At 45.5% G+C, this 17,688-nt stretch overlaps 1 protein-coding gene across 7 annotated transcripts in view; it reads left to right on the top strand.

Annotated features, from left to right (window-relative positions):
* Window positions 1–17,688, top strand: part of GAS7 (growth arrest specific 7) — a 224,483-nt gene that overhangs the window by 174,244 nt on the left and 32,551 nt on the right. For all 7 annotated transcript variants that reach the window (XM_005305109.3, XM_065562663.1, XM_005305110.3 and 4 more), the window contains 4 exons: window positions 7,289–7,378; window positions 8,780–8,895; window positions 11,446–11,520; window positions 16,803–16,881. In XM_005305109.3, the coding sequence (XP_005305166.1) occupies window positions 7,289–7,378; window positions 8,780–8,895; window positions 11,446–11,520; window positions 16,803–16,881 (360 nt within the window). The remainder of the gene's footprint in view (window positions 1–7,288; window positions 7,379–8,779; window positions 8,896–11,445; window positions 11,521–16,802; window positions 16,882–17,688) is intronic.

Genomic DNA, 17,688 nt, shown 5'->3' with positions numbered 1-17,688 from the left:
TTCTTGTTGATGTTTTTACTATCAAATCTTACTGCAAGACACAAGGAAAGTCATTTGTAAGTATTTATTATTTTTTAAAACTCAGACAGCTTGAAAAGAAATCCCAGGACTCCTCCATCATCCACAATGGCTTTGAAAACAGCACTTATAAAAACAACAAAGGACTTCTTTTCCCCAGTAGCTGAAGATCTATTTACTGTGGTACAGACCTGTTTCTCCTCCCTTTGTTTAATGGAAACTCACTTTGTCTGGATCCTGTGTGTCTCATCTGCATGTCCAAGTGCCCATCACTGTTGCTGTGACAGCACTGAGGAGAATCTCACAGCAGGTTCTCTTCCGAATGAGGCCGTATCTGCACATGCGCTACAGTGGCACAACTACATCACTGCAGCTATGCCTCTGTAGTGCCACAGTGTAGACACTTCCTAAAGCAACAGAAGGGGTTTTTCCATCCGTATAGGAAATCCACTTCCTAGAGCAGCGGTAGCTAGGTTGATGAAAAAGTTCTTCTTCAGTACCACAGTCTGAAAGGGCAGAAACCCAGCAATGCGTCTGCACTCAGAGGTCAGGAGTCCTGGGCAGAGTTCCAGTCCAGTGGTGAGTCTTGAGTGCTCCTGGTCATCTTCGGCGCCAGTAACCTTTCCCCAGCAAACTCCTCCAGTGTCCTCTTCTGCTGCTCTCTGCAATGCCACACAGAGCGACAACCTCCCCCACTTAACTAGCTAACAGCCTCTCTCCTTATTCCGAATGCAAAGTCACAAGCTCCAGTACTCACGGTCCCACACCACTTGGGGCAGCAGTGATACTTGGTCCAGCTCTGGTGTGTCCTTCTCAGGACATTCCTCCCTGGCACAGTGCTCCTCTTGGCTCCTGTCCTGGGGTGTCCCTGGTCAGCCGCTCTGTCCCTCCTGGGCTCTGGGCTGGTTCTTGGCTGCTTCACTCTGTGAGGGCCTGCTTGCTGTAGCCCTTCTGTCTGGAGTCCCAGACACACCACCCTGTCACTCTCCCTTTCTCACTGCTCTTCCCCCTGTCCCCCGCCCCCAAAAGGCAGCACATCCTCTGCCTGGAACAATCAGCTCTCCCACCCTCAGGACAAAGATTTAAAGGGGCCATGCTCTCTAAACCGCAAGGGGGTTACACAAGTAAAAGGTACTGTGTACATCCTCTGAAACTAGATTGAACCAAGAAACTTCCTATCTTGTTTTTCTGGTACTGTGGTTTACCTCTTATCTCTTTGCTCTGAACACATGCATTTCAGGTATCAAAGAGCATGAAGGCACCTCCTAGGTTTGTACTAGGGTAGAACAATCACATCTCTTGTCCTCTTCCTTTGGGACATTCCAATTCAGGCTAGTGAGAGTAACTCCCTTTCTGTTGCTGTGGTAAACCAGACATCTGTCCTGATCTTGTCAGCTTCCCTATTTGCTTAAGCCAAAACTTACTTCAGTGAATGCAAGGGGATATGGGATACTTAGCATAAGAGAGCAAGGTTATGTAAAAATCATAGTCCATTTAGGCTATATAACTGCTGTAATATTTGTGCTTAATGCATACTAATAACTATATGGTGTGGATAACACATATTATTAATATGATATGTATCTATGCTAGCTAGCATATATTAGTCAACAGGTATGTACGCCCTGTCACAATTTCCATCTCTGAGATTTGTCAGGCACAACTTGGGCCATGTCTACACTACAAAGTTAAGTCTACTTCATGTAAGTCAACATCGAGCCTCCAATTTAAGCAAGTTGATCTTGCATGTCTACACTACGTTCATTGTGTCGGAGGAATGCATCCCCATTAGCAGGGCTTGCATCGATGCATGGAGCACTGCACTATGGGTAGCTATCCCACAGTGCACGTAGCCAAGTGGAATTTTGGGTTGGGCTTGCACTGGCTTATGGGACCAAACATTGGCGTGGGTGGTCATGCGAACATGGTATTAGCCTCCCATGATGCACTTACCTCCCTCTCTCCCTCCCTCCCTGAAATCAACTGCAAACAAACCAAGCCTTTTTCGCACCTTTTTTTGTAAGCTTGGGTTACCCGTGCAGATGCCACAGCATGATAAGCATGGACCCTGCTCAGCTGTACACTGTTGTTGTAAGCATTACAAACACCTCGCGCCTTATCCTGCAGTATTTACACAGCTAATACAGGAGTCACCACATGGAACAATGTGATGCCATGCAAGCAGCCCTGCTGGAAGACATAGAGCGGAGCAATTCACAGTTGCTGGCGACAGTCATGCATCACCTTGACACGGTTGAGCGCCGTTTCTGGGCCTGGGAAACAAGCGCTGACTGGTGGAACCACATTGTTATGCAGCTATGGGATGATGAGCAGTGGCTGCAGAACTTTTGAATGCGTAAGGCCACTTTCCAGGAACTGTGTGAAGAGCTTTCCCCAGCCCTGAAGCACAGCAATACTAAAATGAGAGCTGCTCTGACAGATGAGAAGCAAGTGGGGATTGCTCGGTGGAAGCTTGCAGCGCCAGACTGCTACCAGTCAATGGGGCATCAATTTGGAGTGAGTAAATCTACCTTGAGATCTGTTATGATCCAAGTTTGCAAGGCCATCAACAGACTTCTGCTAGGAAGGGTAGTGACTCCGAGCAAGGTGCAGGACATACTGGATGGTTTTACCATGATGAGGTTCCCTAACTGCAGTGGGGCAATAGATGGAATGCATATCCCTATCTTGGCACCAGACCACCTTGCCAAAGAGTACATAAACCAAAAGACATACTTCTCAATGGTGTTGCAAGCGCTGGTGGATCATAGGGGCCATTTCACCAACATCAACATGGGATGGTTGGGGAAAGGTGCATGACACGTGTATCGTTAGGAACACAGGTCTGTTCAGAAAGCTGCAAAGAGGTACTTTCTTTCCAGCCTGCAAAATAACCATTGGTGATATTGCAATGCCAGTTGTGATCCTGGGAGACCCAGCCTACCCCTTGCTCCCATGGCTCATGAAGCCGTACACAGGCAGCCTGGACAGCAGTAAGGACTGGTTCACCCATAGGCTGAGCAAGTGCAGAATGGTGGTGAAATGTGCTTTTGGACGTTTAAAAGGTTGCTGGTATTGTTTGCTTACTATGTTAGACCTCAGTGAAAGTAATATCCTCATTGTTATTGCTGCCTTCTGTGTGCTCCATAATATCTGTGAAACAAAGAGAGAAAAGTTTCTGCTGGGGTGGGGGGTTGAGGCAGATCACTTAACAGCCAATTTTGAGCAGTCAGACACCAGGGCAATAAGAACAGCATGTTGAGGAGCTCTCCATCTCCATGAGGCTTTGAAAACCAGTTTCAGCAATGAGCCAGAGTAATGTGACACTTATCTGTGTTCCTTACCAAACTGTCCCCTCCATTGCGTTTTCTCCCCTGTAAACTCCACCTCACCAACCACTGGTGTTGAATGAAAAAATAGCCTTTTCTCCTCAATCCGTTAAGTTATATTATGCACACAAACACACAGAGACAGCAAAGAAAAGTAAGATAACCTGGGGCAAAAGCGCCGATAACACTGTGGTGGGAGAAACAAGGAAAGCTTGCTTACAGGTGCACTGCAATAACTATTAAAGGTCTGGGAATGGGCGCCTTCTGGTCCTTGTACCCTCCCCTGGTGTTAAGTGCAAGGGATACCGAATTCCCCCTCCTCCACCTCATAGGATGTTTGGGGGAAGAGGATGTAGAACTGGGCGATTATGGCAGCAGATTCAGCATAGGCTGCAGAGGGACTCTAGCATCCAGCTGCCTTTCTTGAACCTCAACCAGAGGCCTCAACATGTCTGATTGCTCCTTCATAATCCTCAGCATCTCTTCTTGCATGGCACGTCTTGTTCCCTGCATGCTCTCCTCTCCTCCCTGTCCATGTCCAGGTTCTCGGACAGTGCAATCCTCCATGCTCTGAGCTCCGTCTTGTCACTCTGGAGGTGTGCATTAACTCATTGAACATGTCCTCCTGAGTCTTCTTTTTTGCACCTTCTCATCTGGGAACATCTCTGTCCCAGTGTGCGTTGACAGACAAGTTTTCAGCTGCTAGGAATGCAAAGCACCAAGGTAGCATTGACAGTGCATAGATTATTTCTGGTGCAAGGTTAATTTTTTTTAATTAAAAAAACCACCCCTCAATACACTTCACTGCAGGCCACAATGTAATCACAACCGCTGGCTACTGCAAGAGTCGGTTTGCTGCTCCGGCCATGGTGAGTAAGAACACGAGGCATGGGCAAGAGGTCTTGTGCTGCTGCTTTTGTGAAGACATCCTTGGATTCCCTTTCCCCTGGCAATCTGAGGAGAGGCACTGGTGTAAAGCCCCCCAAATAGTTTGCTTTTACAAAAGCAGCATCGGGTTGGGAGGGGGACAAACAGGAAGCTGCCCTCCCCACCTTTTTTTTTCAATGCTGTTTGCAGTACATGGTTATCTCTTCCAACCACAACCACAGCACGTTTGGGAAAGCATCGTTGTGTGAGCCAGATTTCACCAAATGGGGTGGATTACTTGTTGAATTGTTTGCGGTTTAAGGGCTAGCATTGAAAACTTCCCCCGTTTCCCCTCAGTGACCCTATGCACTATCACTCTCCTGAGAGTAACAGAGCAAATGCTGCAAGCGTCTGGGTAGAGACCTGGTCCTTTATGCTACAATGCCATGTGCTGCAATGATGCCAGCAGAGGTAATACTGGAGTGGCGTGGGAAAGTGTCCTACCATGGTGGACGAAATAAGGCAGCCCTTCCCAGAAGCCTTCTGCAAAGGATTGTGGAGTACCTTCATGAAGGCTTCCTAGAGATCTCCATGGAGGATTCCTGGGCCATCCCTGTACACATAAACAGTCTTTTTTCGGAGAGCACTCTCTGTGTAGCTGGAGTGGCCACTGATACCTACTACCCCTACTTTTTTGTTGAGATTAAACATAAAAAATAATTGCATGTAACCCCTACAGTTTGATTGGTAATGTGTACTCACCAGACGTGCCTTCCCTGGCATCATGCTCCACCGCCAACTGGTCCTGGGAAGGGATGGGCTCCAGGGTTAAAAACAGTTCTTGGCTGTCAGTGAGAGGGAATCCTCCACTTGCCTGCCTCACATTCTCCTCCGCCTCCTCCTCTTCCTTGTCAGCAAAGTCCTTCTCGTTGTTGCTCGAGGTCGCCCAGGGTTCCTGGGAGGTATCCACAGAGTGTTTTGGGGTAGTGATGGGGTCGCCGCAGAGAATCACATGCAGCTCCTCATAAAAGTGACATGTCTGTAGGGCAGAACCAGAGCAACTATTCGCCTCCCTTGTCCTCTGATACGCTTGCCGTAGCTCCTTTATTTTCACACGGCACTGTTCTTCTGTGTAGCCTTTTCCCCCATGCCCCACACAATCTTGGCATAGATGTCAGTGTTTCTTCTGCTGGATCGGAACTGTGCCTGCATAGACTCTTCTCCCCACACAGCAATAAGATCCACCATCTCCTGTGTACTCCATTCTGGAGTGTGTTTGGGGCCTTGCGTCTCCATGATCAGCTGTGCTGAATGAATGGACTATAAGGTGGATAGAAAGCTGGCTAGATCGTTGGGCTCAATGTCTAGTTGGCAGCCGGTATCAAGCAGAGTGCCTCAGGGATCGGTCTTATTCAACATCTTCATTAATGATCTGGATGATGGGATGGATTGCACTCTCAGCAAGTTTGTGGATGACACTAAGATGGGGGGAGAGGTAGATATGCTGGACGGTAGGGATAGGGTCCAGAGGGACCTAGACAAATTGGAGGATTGGGCCAAAAGAAATCTGATGAGGTTCAAGAAGGACAAGTGCAGAGTCCTGCACTTAGGATGGAAGAATCCCATGCACTGCTATAAGCTGGGGACTGACTGCTGAGCGGCAGTTCTGCAGAAAAGGACTTGGGGATTACAATGGACGAGAAGCTGGATATGAGTCAACGGTGTGCCCTTGTTACCAAGAAGGCTAATGGCATATTGGGCTGCAGTAGTAGGAGCATTGCCAGCAGATTGAGGGAAGTGATTATTCCCCTCTATTCAGCACTGGTGAGGCCACATCTGCAGTATTGCATCCAATTTTGGGGGCCCCACCACAGAAAGGATGTGGAAAAATTGGAGAGAATCCAACGGAGGGCAACGAAAATGATTAGGAGGCTCGGGCACATGATTTAGGAGGAAAGGCTGAGGGAACTGGGCTTATTTAGTCTGCAGAAGAGAAGAGTGAAGGGGGATTTGATAGCAGCCTTCCACTACCTAAAGGGGGTTCCAAAGAGGATGGAGCTCGGCTGTTCTCAGATGATTTAGTTGGTGTTGGTCCTGCTTTAAGCAGGGGATTGGACTAGATGACCTCCTGAGGTCTCTTCCAACCCTGATCTCCCTAGTCTTCTATGATTCTAGATTAGGTATTCCTGAATAACTCCATGTATGGACATTCTTATTCCGGAATCAGAGCGCTTTGTTCCTGTTACACTTAATCTGCTTTCAGAGTGGATTAAACTAAAGAGGAACAAAGTGCTCTTATTCCGGAATAAGAGTATTCAGACATGGGGTTATTCCAGAATGGTTACTGCATTTTGCATTTACACCCCACCTCAATCGGAATTAATTTTCAAGTGTAGACAAGCCGTAAAAGAGCTGCTAGGTTATTGCTCAAACCCTTGGCCTTCCTTACACTTTCTTAGTTGCTGTTAATTGCTGTGCAATAGCCACTGTCTTGGAAACTGCTCTGTGTGGGCACCTACATGAAGCCTAGTTGACTTCAGAGTGGCCTATAGAGCATTTGGCAGGTCTGGGGCTTTCATCTGAATGCTCTTTGGGCACATGTATTCCTGTGCAATAGGAATAACAAAAAATGTGATTCTGTCAAACACCAAAGTAACCACGTGTGGCTGAGGTGATGTGCAATTTGTAAAACCCTCAGTGCTGCCTGTTTCTCGTGGTTCTGTTTATTCTTTAGATGTTTGCAGTTTTCTTTTCATCTGTGTTCCATTGTTTCATTAGAGATACAGGTTAAACGCACTGGATGACAGTTGCCAGAATCTGGCTTCTTTCGTTTTTTGAAAATGGGTACCATATTTGCTTTCATCTAAGCTGTCACTACCTCTGAGTTTTTCCAAATATCATTGTCTATAATTCAGCAAATTAAACAGCTACTTCTCTGACAGTGAGATGCATGTCATCTAGACTTGCTGGTTTGGAGGTGCACAAATTCCACTCACTTGCTTCTTATTAATTCACTAGCATTTCATTGTTTTTTACCTGCCCTGTCTGACAGGCCTTTTGCTTGTTTTTTGCAGATAAACTGTGTGACTTTTCCCCACCCAGACACAATGCAAGAACAGCAGTTGCTGAAACCCACTGAATGGAGCTACTGTGATTATTTCTGGGTAAGTAGGCAGCCAGCCACATGCCACTCGCAGCAGCTTCTGAGTTTCAGGAAGAGCAGAACAAATTGCTAGGTTTGTGTTACGGAGCAAATCAGAATTCAGTGTGGCTGAAAAAGACACACTAGCAAGGAGCAGCACCAACTCTGCTGCGTCACTTCTGCAGGGCCTTTAATAAAGCACAGGGGACGGTGTGGTGCTAGAGGTGCTCTCCAGAACAAAGAGAAAACAAGGGAAAGGCTTAAGGGAGGGAACATCGCTCCTGCAGGAAGAGTGGAGTGTTTGTTAGCCTCAGTCCCAACCACCAGACCAGGCTGCACTGAGGAGAGAGGGAGCAGCTAAGGTGCTGATGTAACTCCGACAGACCCCGTTGTCAGCGGGCAGGATTGAACCTTGGACCTCTGGAGTTTAGTGCATGAGCCACTACTGCATGAGCTAAAAGGCATATGGCTGTTAGCCAAGGCTGTAGAGCAGACTCATTAATCTCTCTCTAAGTGGTCATTCAGCCCACGTCCTCTTTTCATGCTGATGATTCGCAGAGCTACCTCTCTGCTCTGGACCTGGCCAAAATGGAACTCCTGATCCACCACCACCGCCACCAGCACAAGCCCTTCTATCTTCTCTGTCATGATGGACAGCACCACCACCTTCCCTGTCATTCAGACTAGCAACCTTGATTCTATCTTTGCCTGAGCCCTCTCTGTTGACCTACCCATCAGCCACGTCACTTGCCACTTCTTCCTGCACAGCTTCTCTAGGATCTGGCCTGTCATCATGGCCAAAACTCTCATCCAAGCCCTGATCATCTTGCTTTTTGATTACTGCAGTCTTTACTGTATATGTGAGTACAGCATGCAGCGCAGTGAGGCAAAAAGCATAGCAATTCTGAAAATATCCCCTATGCCCCAGAGACATGGGGGGTGGAGTTAGACATTAATCGAAAGTATAGGGAAGAGGGAAAGAAAAAAGGTGAAAATGAAACACAGAGAGAGGGGGCTCCAAACTGCTCCAAAGTCAATGGAATTATCCTAGGGATGAACTGGGCCAAGTAACGAAACAAACAATGATTGAAAGAATGAATGAATGGCATTATTATTAGCCCATGAAATGAGGTGGTCTTTTACATACTAAAGGGGCTATCACACTGGGTACATTCTATCAGGCACTGATGGAGTAGATGCTCAGCAGAGGGGAGGAAGTCATTTAATGGTCTTCCGAGGCGCATTTCAAAGTGTTTTTAATGTTCTGATCAGCAGCTTAGATCCCAGGAGGAGCCTCCTGCGAAGAAAAGCAGCTGTTCCCACCCCTGGAATGACATCTTTTGGCAGCATTGCTGTAGTTAGGATTCTAGGAGCCATGACATGTCTTGTGTTGTACACGTCCTAGCTGCCATTTCTCTTCCAGGCTGATAAGAAGGATCCGCAAGGGAACAACACAGTATCAGGGTTTGAAATTCTGCTCCAAAAGCAACTCAAGGGGAAACAAATGCAAAAAGAAATGGCAGAGTTTGTTCGAGAAAGGTAATTGGAAGCTTTCTGTTGAGTTTAATATTTCTTGTAATCACTTTATTTCCATGAATCGAGCACGTAGCCTGAACTCTGGAAGTTGTGCATATTTTATGAAACACATACAGATATTTAATTTCATCACTATCCATCCAAACTCTCCAATTTTTGCCAAAAAATGTTCTCCTTCGGTGCATCTATTAGCTTTAGACTTCCCATGTCTCTTTAAGGTTTGTGAGTCACTTAACTTGGTGGAATGAGGATAATCAATGGGACATAGTAATACCAGGGTACGAAACATATAGGAATGGCAGAATAGGTCGTACTGGTGGGGGAGTGGCACTACAGGTGAAAGAAAGCATAGAGTCAAATAAAGTGAAAATCTTGAATGAATCAAACTGTACCATAGAATCTCTATGGATAGAAATTCCATGCTTGAAATATGAGACAATTTAGATGCTAAAGGAGCACTCAAGGAAGATAAGGCCATTGCAAGAAGTTAAATGAATTCTTTGAATCGGTCTTCACTTCAGAGAATGTGAGGGAGATTCCCACACCTGGGCCATTCTTTTTAGGTGAAACATCTGAGACACTGTCCCAGATTGAGGTGTCAATCAAGGGGATTTTGGAACAAATTGATAAATTAAACAGTAATGAGTCATCAGTACCAGATGGTATTCACCCAAGAGTTGTGAAGGAACTCAAATGTGAAGTTGCAGAACTACTAACTAATATATAAACTATTGCTTAAATCAGCCTCTGTACCATATGTCTGGAGGATAGCTAATGGTAATATCAATTTTTTAAAAGGGCATCAGAGGCTATCCTGGCAATTATAGGTCAGTAAGCCTAACTTCAGTACCAGGCACATTGTTTGAAACAGAACTATGACACACAGATAAACAGGATATGTTGGCAAAAAATAAACATGGTTATTGCAAAGGGAAATCATGCTTCACCAATCTATTCAAATTCTTTGAGGGGGTCAACAAGTACATGGACAATGGTGCTCCACTTGATATAGTGTACTTGGACTTTTAGAAAACCTTTGACAAAGGCTCTTAAGCAAAGTAAGTAGTCGTGGGATAAGAGGGAAGGTCCTCTCATGGATCAGTAACTGGTTAATAGGAATCAACAGGTAGAAATAAATGGTCAGTTTTCACAATGGAGAGAAGTAAATAGCAGGGTCCACTAAGGACCTGTAATGGGATGAATGCTTTTGAACATATTCATAAATGATCTGGAAAAGGGGGTGATCAGCTAGGTGGCAAAATTTACAGACAATACAAAATTACTCAAGAAATTTAAGTCTAAGCTGAATGTGAAGAGATACAAAGGGCTGTTATTGAACTGGGTGACTGGGCCACAAAATGACAGATGAAATTAAATGCTGGTAAGTGCAAAGTAATGCACATTGGGAAAAAACATGTTATCACTCAAGAAAGAATTGGAGTCATTGTGGATACTTCTCTGAAAACATCCACTTAATGTGCAACTGCAGTCAAAAAATCTAACAGAATGTTAGGAACCATTTGAAAAGTGATAGATAATAAAACAGAATATTTCACAATGCTCCCATGCTCTAGGTGCCCCTAAACCTCTGACTGACAGAAGCTTGGACTGGACAACAGGGATTGGGATCGCTCAATAATTGCCCTGTTCTGTTCATTTCCTCTGAAGCATCTGGCATTGGCCACTGTCAGAAGAGAGGCTACTGTGCTAGATGAACCATTGGTCTAACCCAGTATGGAGAGTCTTATGTTCTTCTAATACCACTATATAAATCCATAGTACCCCACACCTTGAATACGACATGTAGTTCTGGTTGCCCTACCTCAAAAAAGATATATTAGAATTGGAAACGGTATGGTGAAAGGCAACAAAAATTATTAGGGGTATGGAAAAACATCCATATGAGGAGAGATTAAAAAGACGGGGACTGTTCATTTTAGACTAAGGGGGGTATGTTAGAGGTCTATAAAATTATGAATGATATGGAGAATATGAATAGAGAAGTGTTATTTAGCCCTTTCCTAATACAAGAACTTTATTAAATTAATAGGCAGCAGGTTTGAAACAAAGTACTTCTTTACACAATACACAGTCAACCTTTGGAACTCTCTGCCAGGGGATGTTGTTAAGGCCAAAAGTATAATTGAGTTCAGAAAATAATTATATAAGTTCATGGAGCATAGATCCATCCATGGCTATTAGCCAGGATGGTCAGGGATGCAATCCCATGCTCTGGGTGTCCCTAGACCTCCAACTATGAGAAGATGGGACTGGACAACAGGGAATGGATCACTCAGAAGTGCCTCAGACGCATTTGGCACTGTCCACTGTCAGAACATAGGATACTGGGCTAGCTGAATCATTGGTTTGCCCCAGTCTGACCATTCTTATGGGTCAACAATATCTTTTATCAGTGAGTTCCACAGGTTGATTATAATAGATAAAAAGAAACACTCATGAGTAAGGCCCCACTGGAAAATCTGATGATTTACTTTGCCGTGTGGTGGTTTTGTCCATATTTAATATATGTTCACTGCTGTCTGTTTTCTGTAGGATAAAGATTGAGGAAGAATATGCCAAGAACTTGTCCAAACTGTCTCAGAACTCACTGGCTGCTCAAGAAGAAGGGTAAGGAGCCTTTGCACAAAAGGCATTTCCCCTAACTTAGGCACATGCTCTTCTCTTGAGGCCCTCCATAGAGCAATGGGTGATTCAGACTATTATCCTGGCTTTGTTAGTGGGGGGTAGAACCTTCTGGAGCAGTAGTCCATTGATTGACAGGGCCAGTATGTTTTTAAGAGCAGTTGTGCAAAATATTAAAAATTTTAATCATTTATGTTTAATATTATAGCTGTTCTAAACTATAGCAATTCTTGGGGTTCAGCACATGGCAGCACTGCATTGCTGGAATCACAGAGGGATCTGTGCATTAAATGAAGTTGCTGATTGCTGTCCCTCAGGGGACCCAGTAGCATCAGGACAGAGGGAGATGCAACAGCATCTTCTAATCCTGGGTTCTTTCCTCCCGTGGAGCAAAAGGAGAGAGCCTCTCTCCTTTGCGCTGTGTCTGCCCTGGGGAGGAGGTAGGATGCCCAGAAGTGATATGCCAAAGAAGGCAGGGGAGGGCTCATGTACACTGCTTTAGTTTCCCTGCACTAGCACGTTTCTGTGCCATTGACAGAAGTCACTGATGTGGAGGCCCCGTCACTAGATGTGTTCAAGAGAAGACCAGGAGAATCTTTTGGGGGCTAGAGTACAGGGGTGCTAGGAGTTGGTTTCACAATTAATGGTCTCTAATTATAAATCCTTATAATAGAATTCATTTAATGAACAAAAACCATTTAAAAGGGGTTAAAGTTCGGCTGTCAATTAATCGCAGTTAACTCACGCAATTAACTAAAAAAAATTAATCGCAATTAAAAAAATTAATCGCAATTAATTGTAGTTTTAATTGCACTGTTAAAAATAGACTACCAATTGAAATTTATTAAATATATTTGGATTTTTTTCTACATTTTCAAATATATTGATTTCAATTATAACACCCTACACAAAGTAGACAGTGCTCACTTTACATTATTATTTTTTATTACAAATATTTGCACTGTAAAAATGGCAAACAAAAGAAATAGTATTTTTCAATTCACCTCATACAAGTACTGTAGTGCAATCTCTTTATCATGAAAGTGCAACTTACAAATGTAGATTTTTTGTTACATAACTGCACTCAAAAACAAAACAATGTAAAACTTTGGAGCCTACTTCTTGTTCAGCCAATCGCTAAGACAAACAAGTTTGTTTACATTTACGGGCGGTAATGCTGCCTGTTTCTTATTTACAATGTCACCTGAAAGTGAGAATGGCACTTTTGTAGCTGGCATTGCAAAGTATTTACGTGCCAGATAATATTTAAAAATAAAGACGGTACAAACGATTCAAGGAGTCAGGTGTCAGTCATTGGGGGGAACATACAGAGTATGGGGGGATGTTGTTATGTTGGGGTTGGCAGCTCACATAATACATACGGACTGTAGTGTCCCCAATGGGGGGGTGGGTGGTGGGCGAGATCAAGACCTAGTTGATAATCGGTGAGGGTCAATCATCCACACATGGGGTACAAATAGCCATGGGCACAAGTAGGTGGGTTGGGTGATGGTGATGGGGCGACCCTCACGGGGTGGGATCCAGGGGAAAGAAGCCCTGCAGGGTGGGGGGGGGGTTGATAGGTCCCATCCCCCTTGCGGGCAGGTGAGGTCTCCCCGGCTCACTCCTTGGCATTGACGGTGGCCGGTGAGGTTGGGTGGGTTCAGGGCTCAAGAGACAAGGCCCATCGGGGGGGGGGGGGAATATAGGCCACTTCCCCCTTGCCGGTGGGCAGGGTCCCCTTGGCACACTCTCGTTATCGGTGGTGGCCGATGGGGTTGGACGGGTTCAGGGCTGGGGCGGGGGGGGGGGGGAAGGATGGGACCCCTCCACCTTACAAGTGGGCAAGGTCTTCCTGGTTCGCCCTCAGCACTGGAAGCGGCCGGTGGGGTTGGGTGGGAAGGGGCTCAGGGGGTAGGATCTCTGCCCCCTTGTCGGTGGGCAAGGGCTCCCCGGCTCGCTCTTGGCATTGGCGGCGGCCAGTGAGGTTGGGTGGGCGGATTTGGGGCTCAGGCCCAGCGGGGGGGGGGTGGTAGATCCCTTGTGGGTGGGCGAGGTTTCCCTGGCTCGCTCCCGGAGTTGGCGGTGGCCGGTGAGGTTGGGTGGGTTAGGGGCTCAGGGGGTAAGGTCCAGTGGGGGGAGGAGGGGGGGGTTAGCGAGTCCCTTCTCCCTTGCAGGTGGGCGAGGTCTAATCGGCTCGCTCTTGGTATTGGCGGTGGCCGGTGATGTGTTCCGTGTAAATGCTGCCTGTTTCTTATTTACAATGTCACCTGAAAGTGAGAATGGCACTTTTGTAGCTGGCATTGCAAAGTATTTACGTGCCAGATATGCTAAACATTCGTATGCCCCTTCATGCTTCGGCCAACATTCCAGAGGACATGCTTCCATGCTGATGATGCTCGTTAAAAAACTAATACATTAATTAAATTTGTGACTGAATTCCTTGGGGGGAGAATTGTATGTCTCCTACTCTGTTTACCCACATTCTGCCATATATTTCACGTTATAGCAGTCTCGGATGATGACCCAGCACATGTTCATTTTAAGAACACTTTCACAGCAGATTTGACAAAACGCAAAGAAGGTACAAATGTGAGATTTCTAAAGATAGCAACAGCACTTGATCCAATGTTTAAGAATCTGAAGTGCCTTCCAAAACCTGAGAGGGACGAGGTGTGGAGCATGCTTTCAGAAGTCTTAAAAGAGCAAGGGAATGGTTTAATGGTAAAACATAGTAGTCAAGGAAAGCCAAGCAATGGTGGGTAAATAGTATAATGGCTAACGGGGTCGGGCTGGAGACTCTTGCCTATATGCTCGGGGTCTTACTGATCGCCACATTTGGGGTCGGGAAGGAATTTTCCTCCAGGGCAGATTGGCTGAGCCTCTGGAGGTTTTTCGCCTTCCTCCGCAGCATGGGGCAGGGATCTCTAGCAGGAGGGTCTCTGCCGATTGAAGTCACTAAAAACAGGATTGGGGACTTCAACAGCAGAGTCCAGGGAAGGGGTAGGGACGGTTTTATGGCCTGCAGCATGCAGGGGGTCAGACCAGATGATCATAATGGTCCCTTCTGACCTTAAAGTCTATGAGTCTATGAGTCTATGAGTCTATAAGTCAGATGCGGAAACTACAGAACCCAAACCACCAAAGATGAAAATCAACCTTCTGCAGGTGGCATCTGACTCGGCTAATGAGAATGAACATGTGTCAGTCCGCACTGCTTTGGATGGTTATCGAGCAAAACTCATTATCAGGATGGACGCAGGTCCCCTGGAATGGTGGTTGAAGCATGAAGGGACATATGAATCTTTAGCACATCTGGCACATAAATATCTTGCAACGCCGCCTACAACAGCACCATGAGAACGCCTGTTCTTACTTTCAGGTGATAGGCACATGATTGTGGGCAGCATTATGCCCTGCAAATGTAAACAAACTTGTTTGCGCGATTGGCTGAATAAGAAGTAGGACTGGGTGGACTTGTAGACTCTAAAGTTTTACATTGTTTTATTTTTGAATGCAGTTATTTTTTTGTACATAATTCTATATATGTAAGTTCAACTTTCATGATAAAGAGATTACACTACAATACTTGTATTAGGTGAATTGAAAATACTGTTACAGTACTTTTCTTTTTTACAGTGGAAATATTTGTAATAAAAAATAAATATAAAGTGAGCACTGTACACTTTGTACTCTGTGATGTAAGTGAAATCAATATATTTGAAAATGTAGAAAATATCCAAAACTGTTTAAATAAATGGTATTCTGTTATTGTTTAACAGTGCGATAAATCGTGTGATTAATCACGATTATTCTTTTAAATTGTGTGATTAATCGTGATTAATTTTTTTAATCGCTTGACAGCCCTAGTTTAAAGTTAGGTAAGCGGAACAGCCCTCCAGGCAAATACTTCAAACAAAAGAAAGCCAAGTTATGGGACATCTCTTATCTGTGTCCTAACATGACCCAGCACCTTTCTACTGGCAGCGAGAGATTCCACAGCTTCACAGAGAGCTTCCTTCTTCTTCCAGTGCAAGAAACACCTTTACCCACCACACATTAATCCCCTTCACTGTGTAACACCACACCTTGATTACAAGCTGAGCAGCAGCTTCTCCAATTCAGCACTGCCATCTGTGTGCCATCTGTGTGCAGACTCAGTGTGTGGTGTGTGTTTCTGGGGAAGTCTAAGGTTCTGTGCAGGTGGGGTTGGATTCTGTGGAGAGCATTGATGTGTTCATCTACCTAGCTGCACACAGAGTTCAAACGGCTGCAACAAACTGGATGTTCTTCAGTGAACAGAGCTTGCCACCTCCAGCATGAAGTCCATGTCTCACTTATGGATGCAAAAATGTCTTTGTACTGAGACAGAATTCAGGATCTATCAAACTTGTGTACCGCCTGTATTGCTATGCGGGTCAGAAAGCTGGACCTTCCTACAGGCAGACTTGGAGCAGCTAGAGGCATTCCATAAAGGAAACATTTTTAGTTTATTTTTACTCATCATCTGAATACTAAATTTACTTGAAATCCTCTAGAAATTCAGTCTTCACTCACAGATTAGGTGTTGTAAATTTGGGGAGGGTACACTTATCTTCATACAGAAACAAAAACAAATCCATAGATTGAATTCCTGCTTACAATGAAAGATGAAATTCAGTGTTAATTTGAAAATATTAATCTGATCCTACCATTATTTGGCTTTTTGCCTTCTGGGCACTCTGCTACTGTTGCTCTCTTGACTGCCTGTAATTGAAGGTTTTTATTTCCATCATTTTCACTGTGGAAAGTGGGACACTGTGTGCACTTCGGTGATTTGCCTGGAGATCTGACAATGTTTTCAGCGGCAGGTGTCTTTAAGACGGAACTGAGGGCTATGAAGCAGACACGCAGCTAAACCACTTTTGTACATAGGGTTTCAGAGGTCTGCAGGCGCCGGGATTCTAAACATTGTGGATGATAGAAGGTTTTTACATTTTCCATTAGCTAATGTGAGGGAATTCTATTGGGAGGGGGCTGTCCAGGTCTTTGTGTCTGAGATGTGAGAGGTGTGAACTGGTACTACTGTCTTAATGCTGGAGGGGACAACAGTCTGATTGATTAAGCTGTAGTAGTTGAATGGTGCATACATGTATATTGAGTATGATACAATGCAGGGGCTGATACACTGCACAAATGAAAGGTTGCCTCATGAATTCCAGTGGGGGCCATGCATGGGTACAAGGCACAGATCAGGGCACTGACCAGTGATGCATTGTGTTTTTCAGCACCTTAGGCGAGGCCTGGGCCCAGCTGAAGAAAAGTCTGGCGGATGAGGCAGAGGTTCATCTCAAATTTTCCTCTAAGGTAATCTGCAAGCTCCTTTGTTCACACAGAGCATTCTCCAGGAGTTTGGTAGTGGTCTAGCCTTTGGGGGATATTAATAAGGAAAATATGAACATACACAGGTGGTCCAAATGGCAAACATCTGAGAGCACTAAGGAAATCTGTCAAAGCTGTGTGTTTTCCTATGCTCTCTGCAACACTGTTCTAACCCGTTAGATCCCACTCTGCTGCCAGAGCTGGGAACAGAACCTAAGAGTCAGATGGGGGAGTATTATTATTATCACCCTGTCCTACAGAGAGGGACACTGACACCAAAAGGCAAAGGGTACCGATAGCCTTGGCTGTAGCAGCAGGATTCAAACTCACAGGCCAATGTGTGGCCAGCTCATGTGCAGGGGTTATGTGGGGGGGGACCAAGACACCTCCTTCCTCTTGCACACCTGATGAGAGGGCTGGAAAACACTGCAGGCCATTTGCTCAGTGGAGCACAGAGCCACCTCTGTCCAAGTATGTTGAGCAGCATGCGATTTCCCAATGCAAAGGGAAAGAGGCAGAGCCATAGTCCCACTCCCTTCTTTCCTCCCTCCCTCCCACTCACTGTTGTCCAAGGCCACCTGCAGTGAGGGATGCACTGACAGTCTGTGTGGTCCCAGTTCACTGGAGAACTCAGGGTGTGACTGTGATGCCTGCACTGCACCTGGGAGAGGCAGCTTCCTGCCACCTTCGAGCTGGGGCGGGGACAGTCTTGTGGTTAAGGCACAGGAGGTTTGGGTTTAATTCCTGGTCCTGCCACTGGCTCCCTGGATCACCTGGGGTAAGTCACTCTCT

This window comes from Chrysemys picta, chromosome 12 (genome assembly GCF_011386835.1).
Source record: "Chrysemys picta bellii isolate R12L10 chromosome 12, ASM1138683v2, whole genome shotgun sequence".
Lineage (NCBI taxonomy): Eukaryota > Metazoa > Chordata > Testudines > Emydidae > Chrysemys > Chrysemys picta.
The sequence above is the reverse complement of the archived record's forward strand: the minus strand, read 5'-3'. Positions and strand labels throughout refer to the sequence as shown.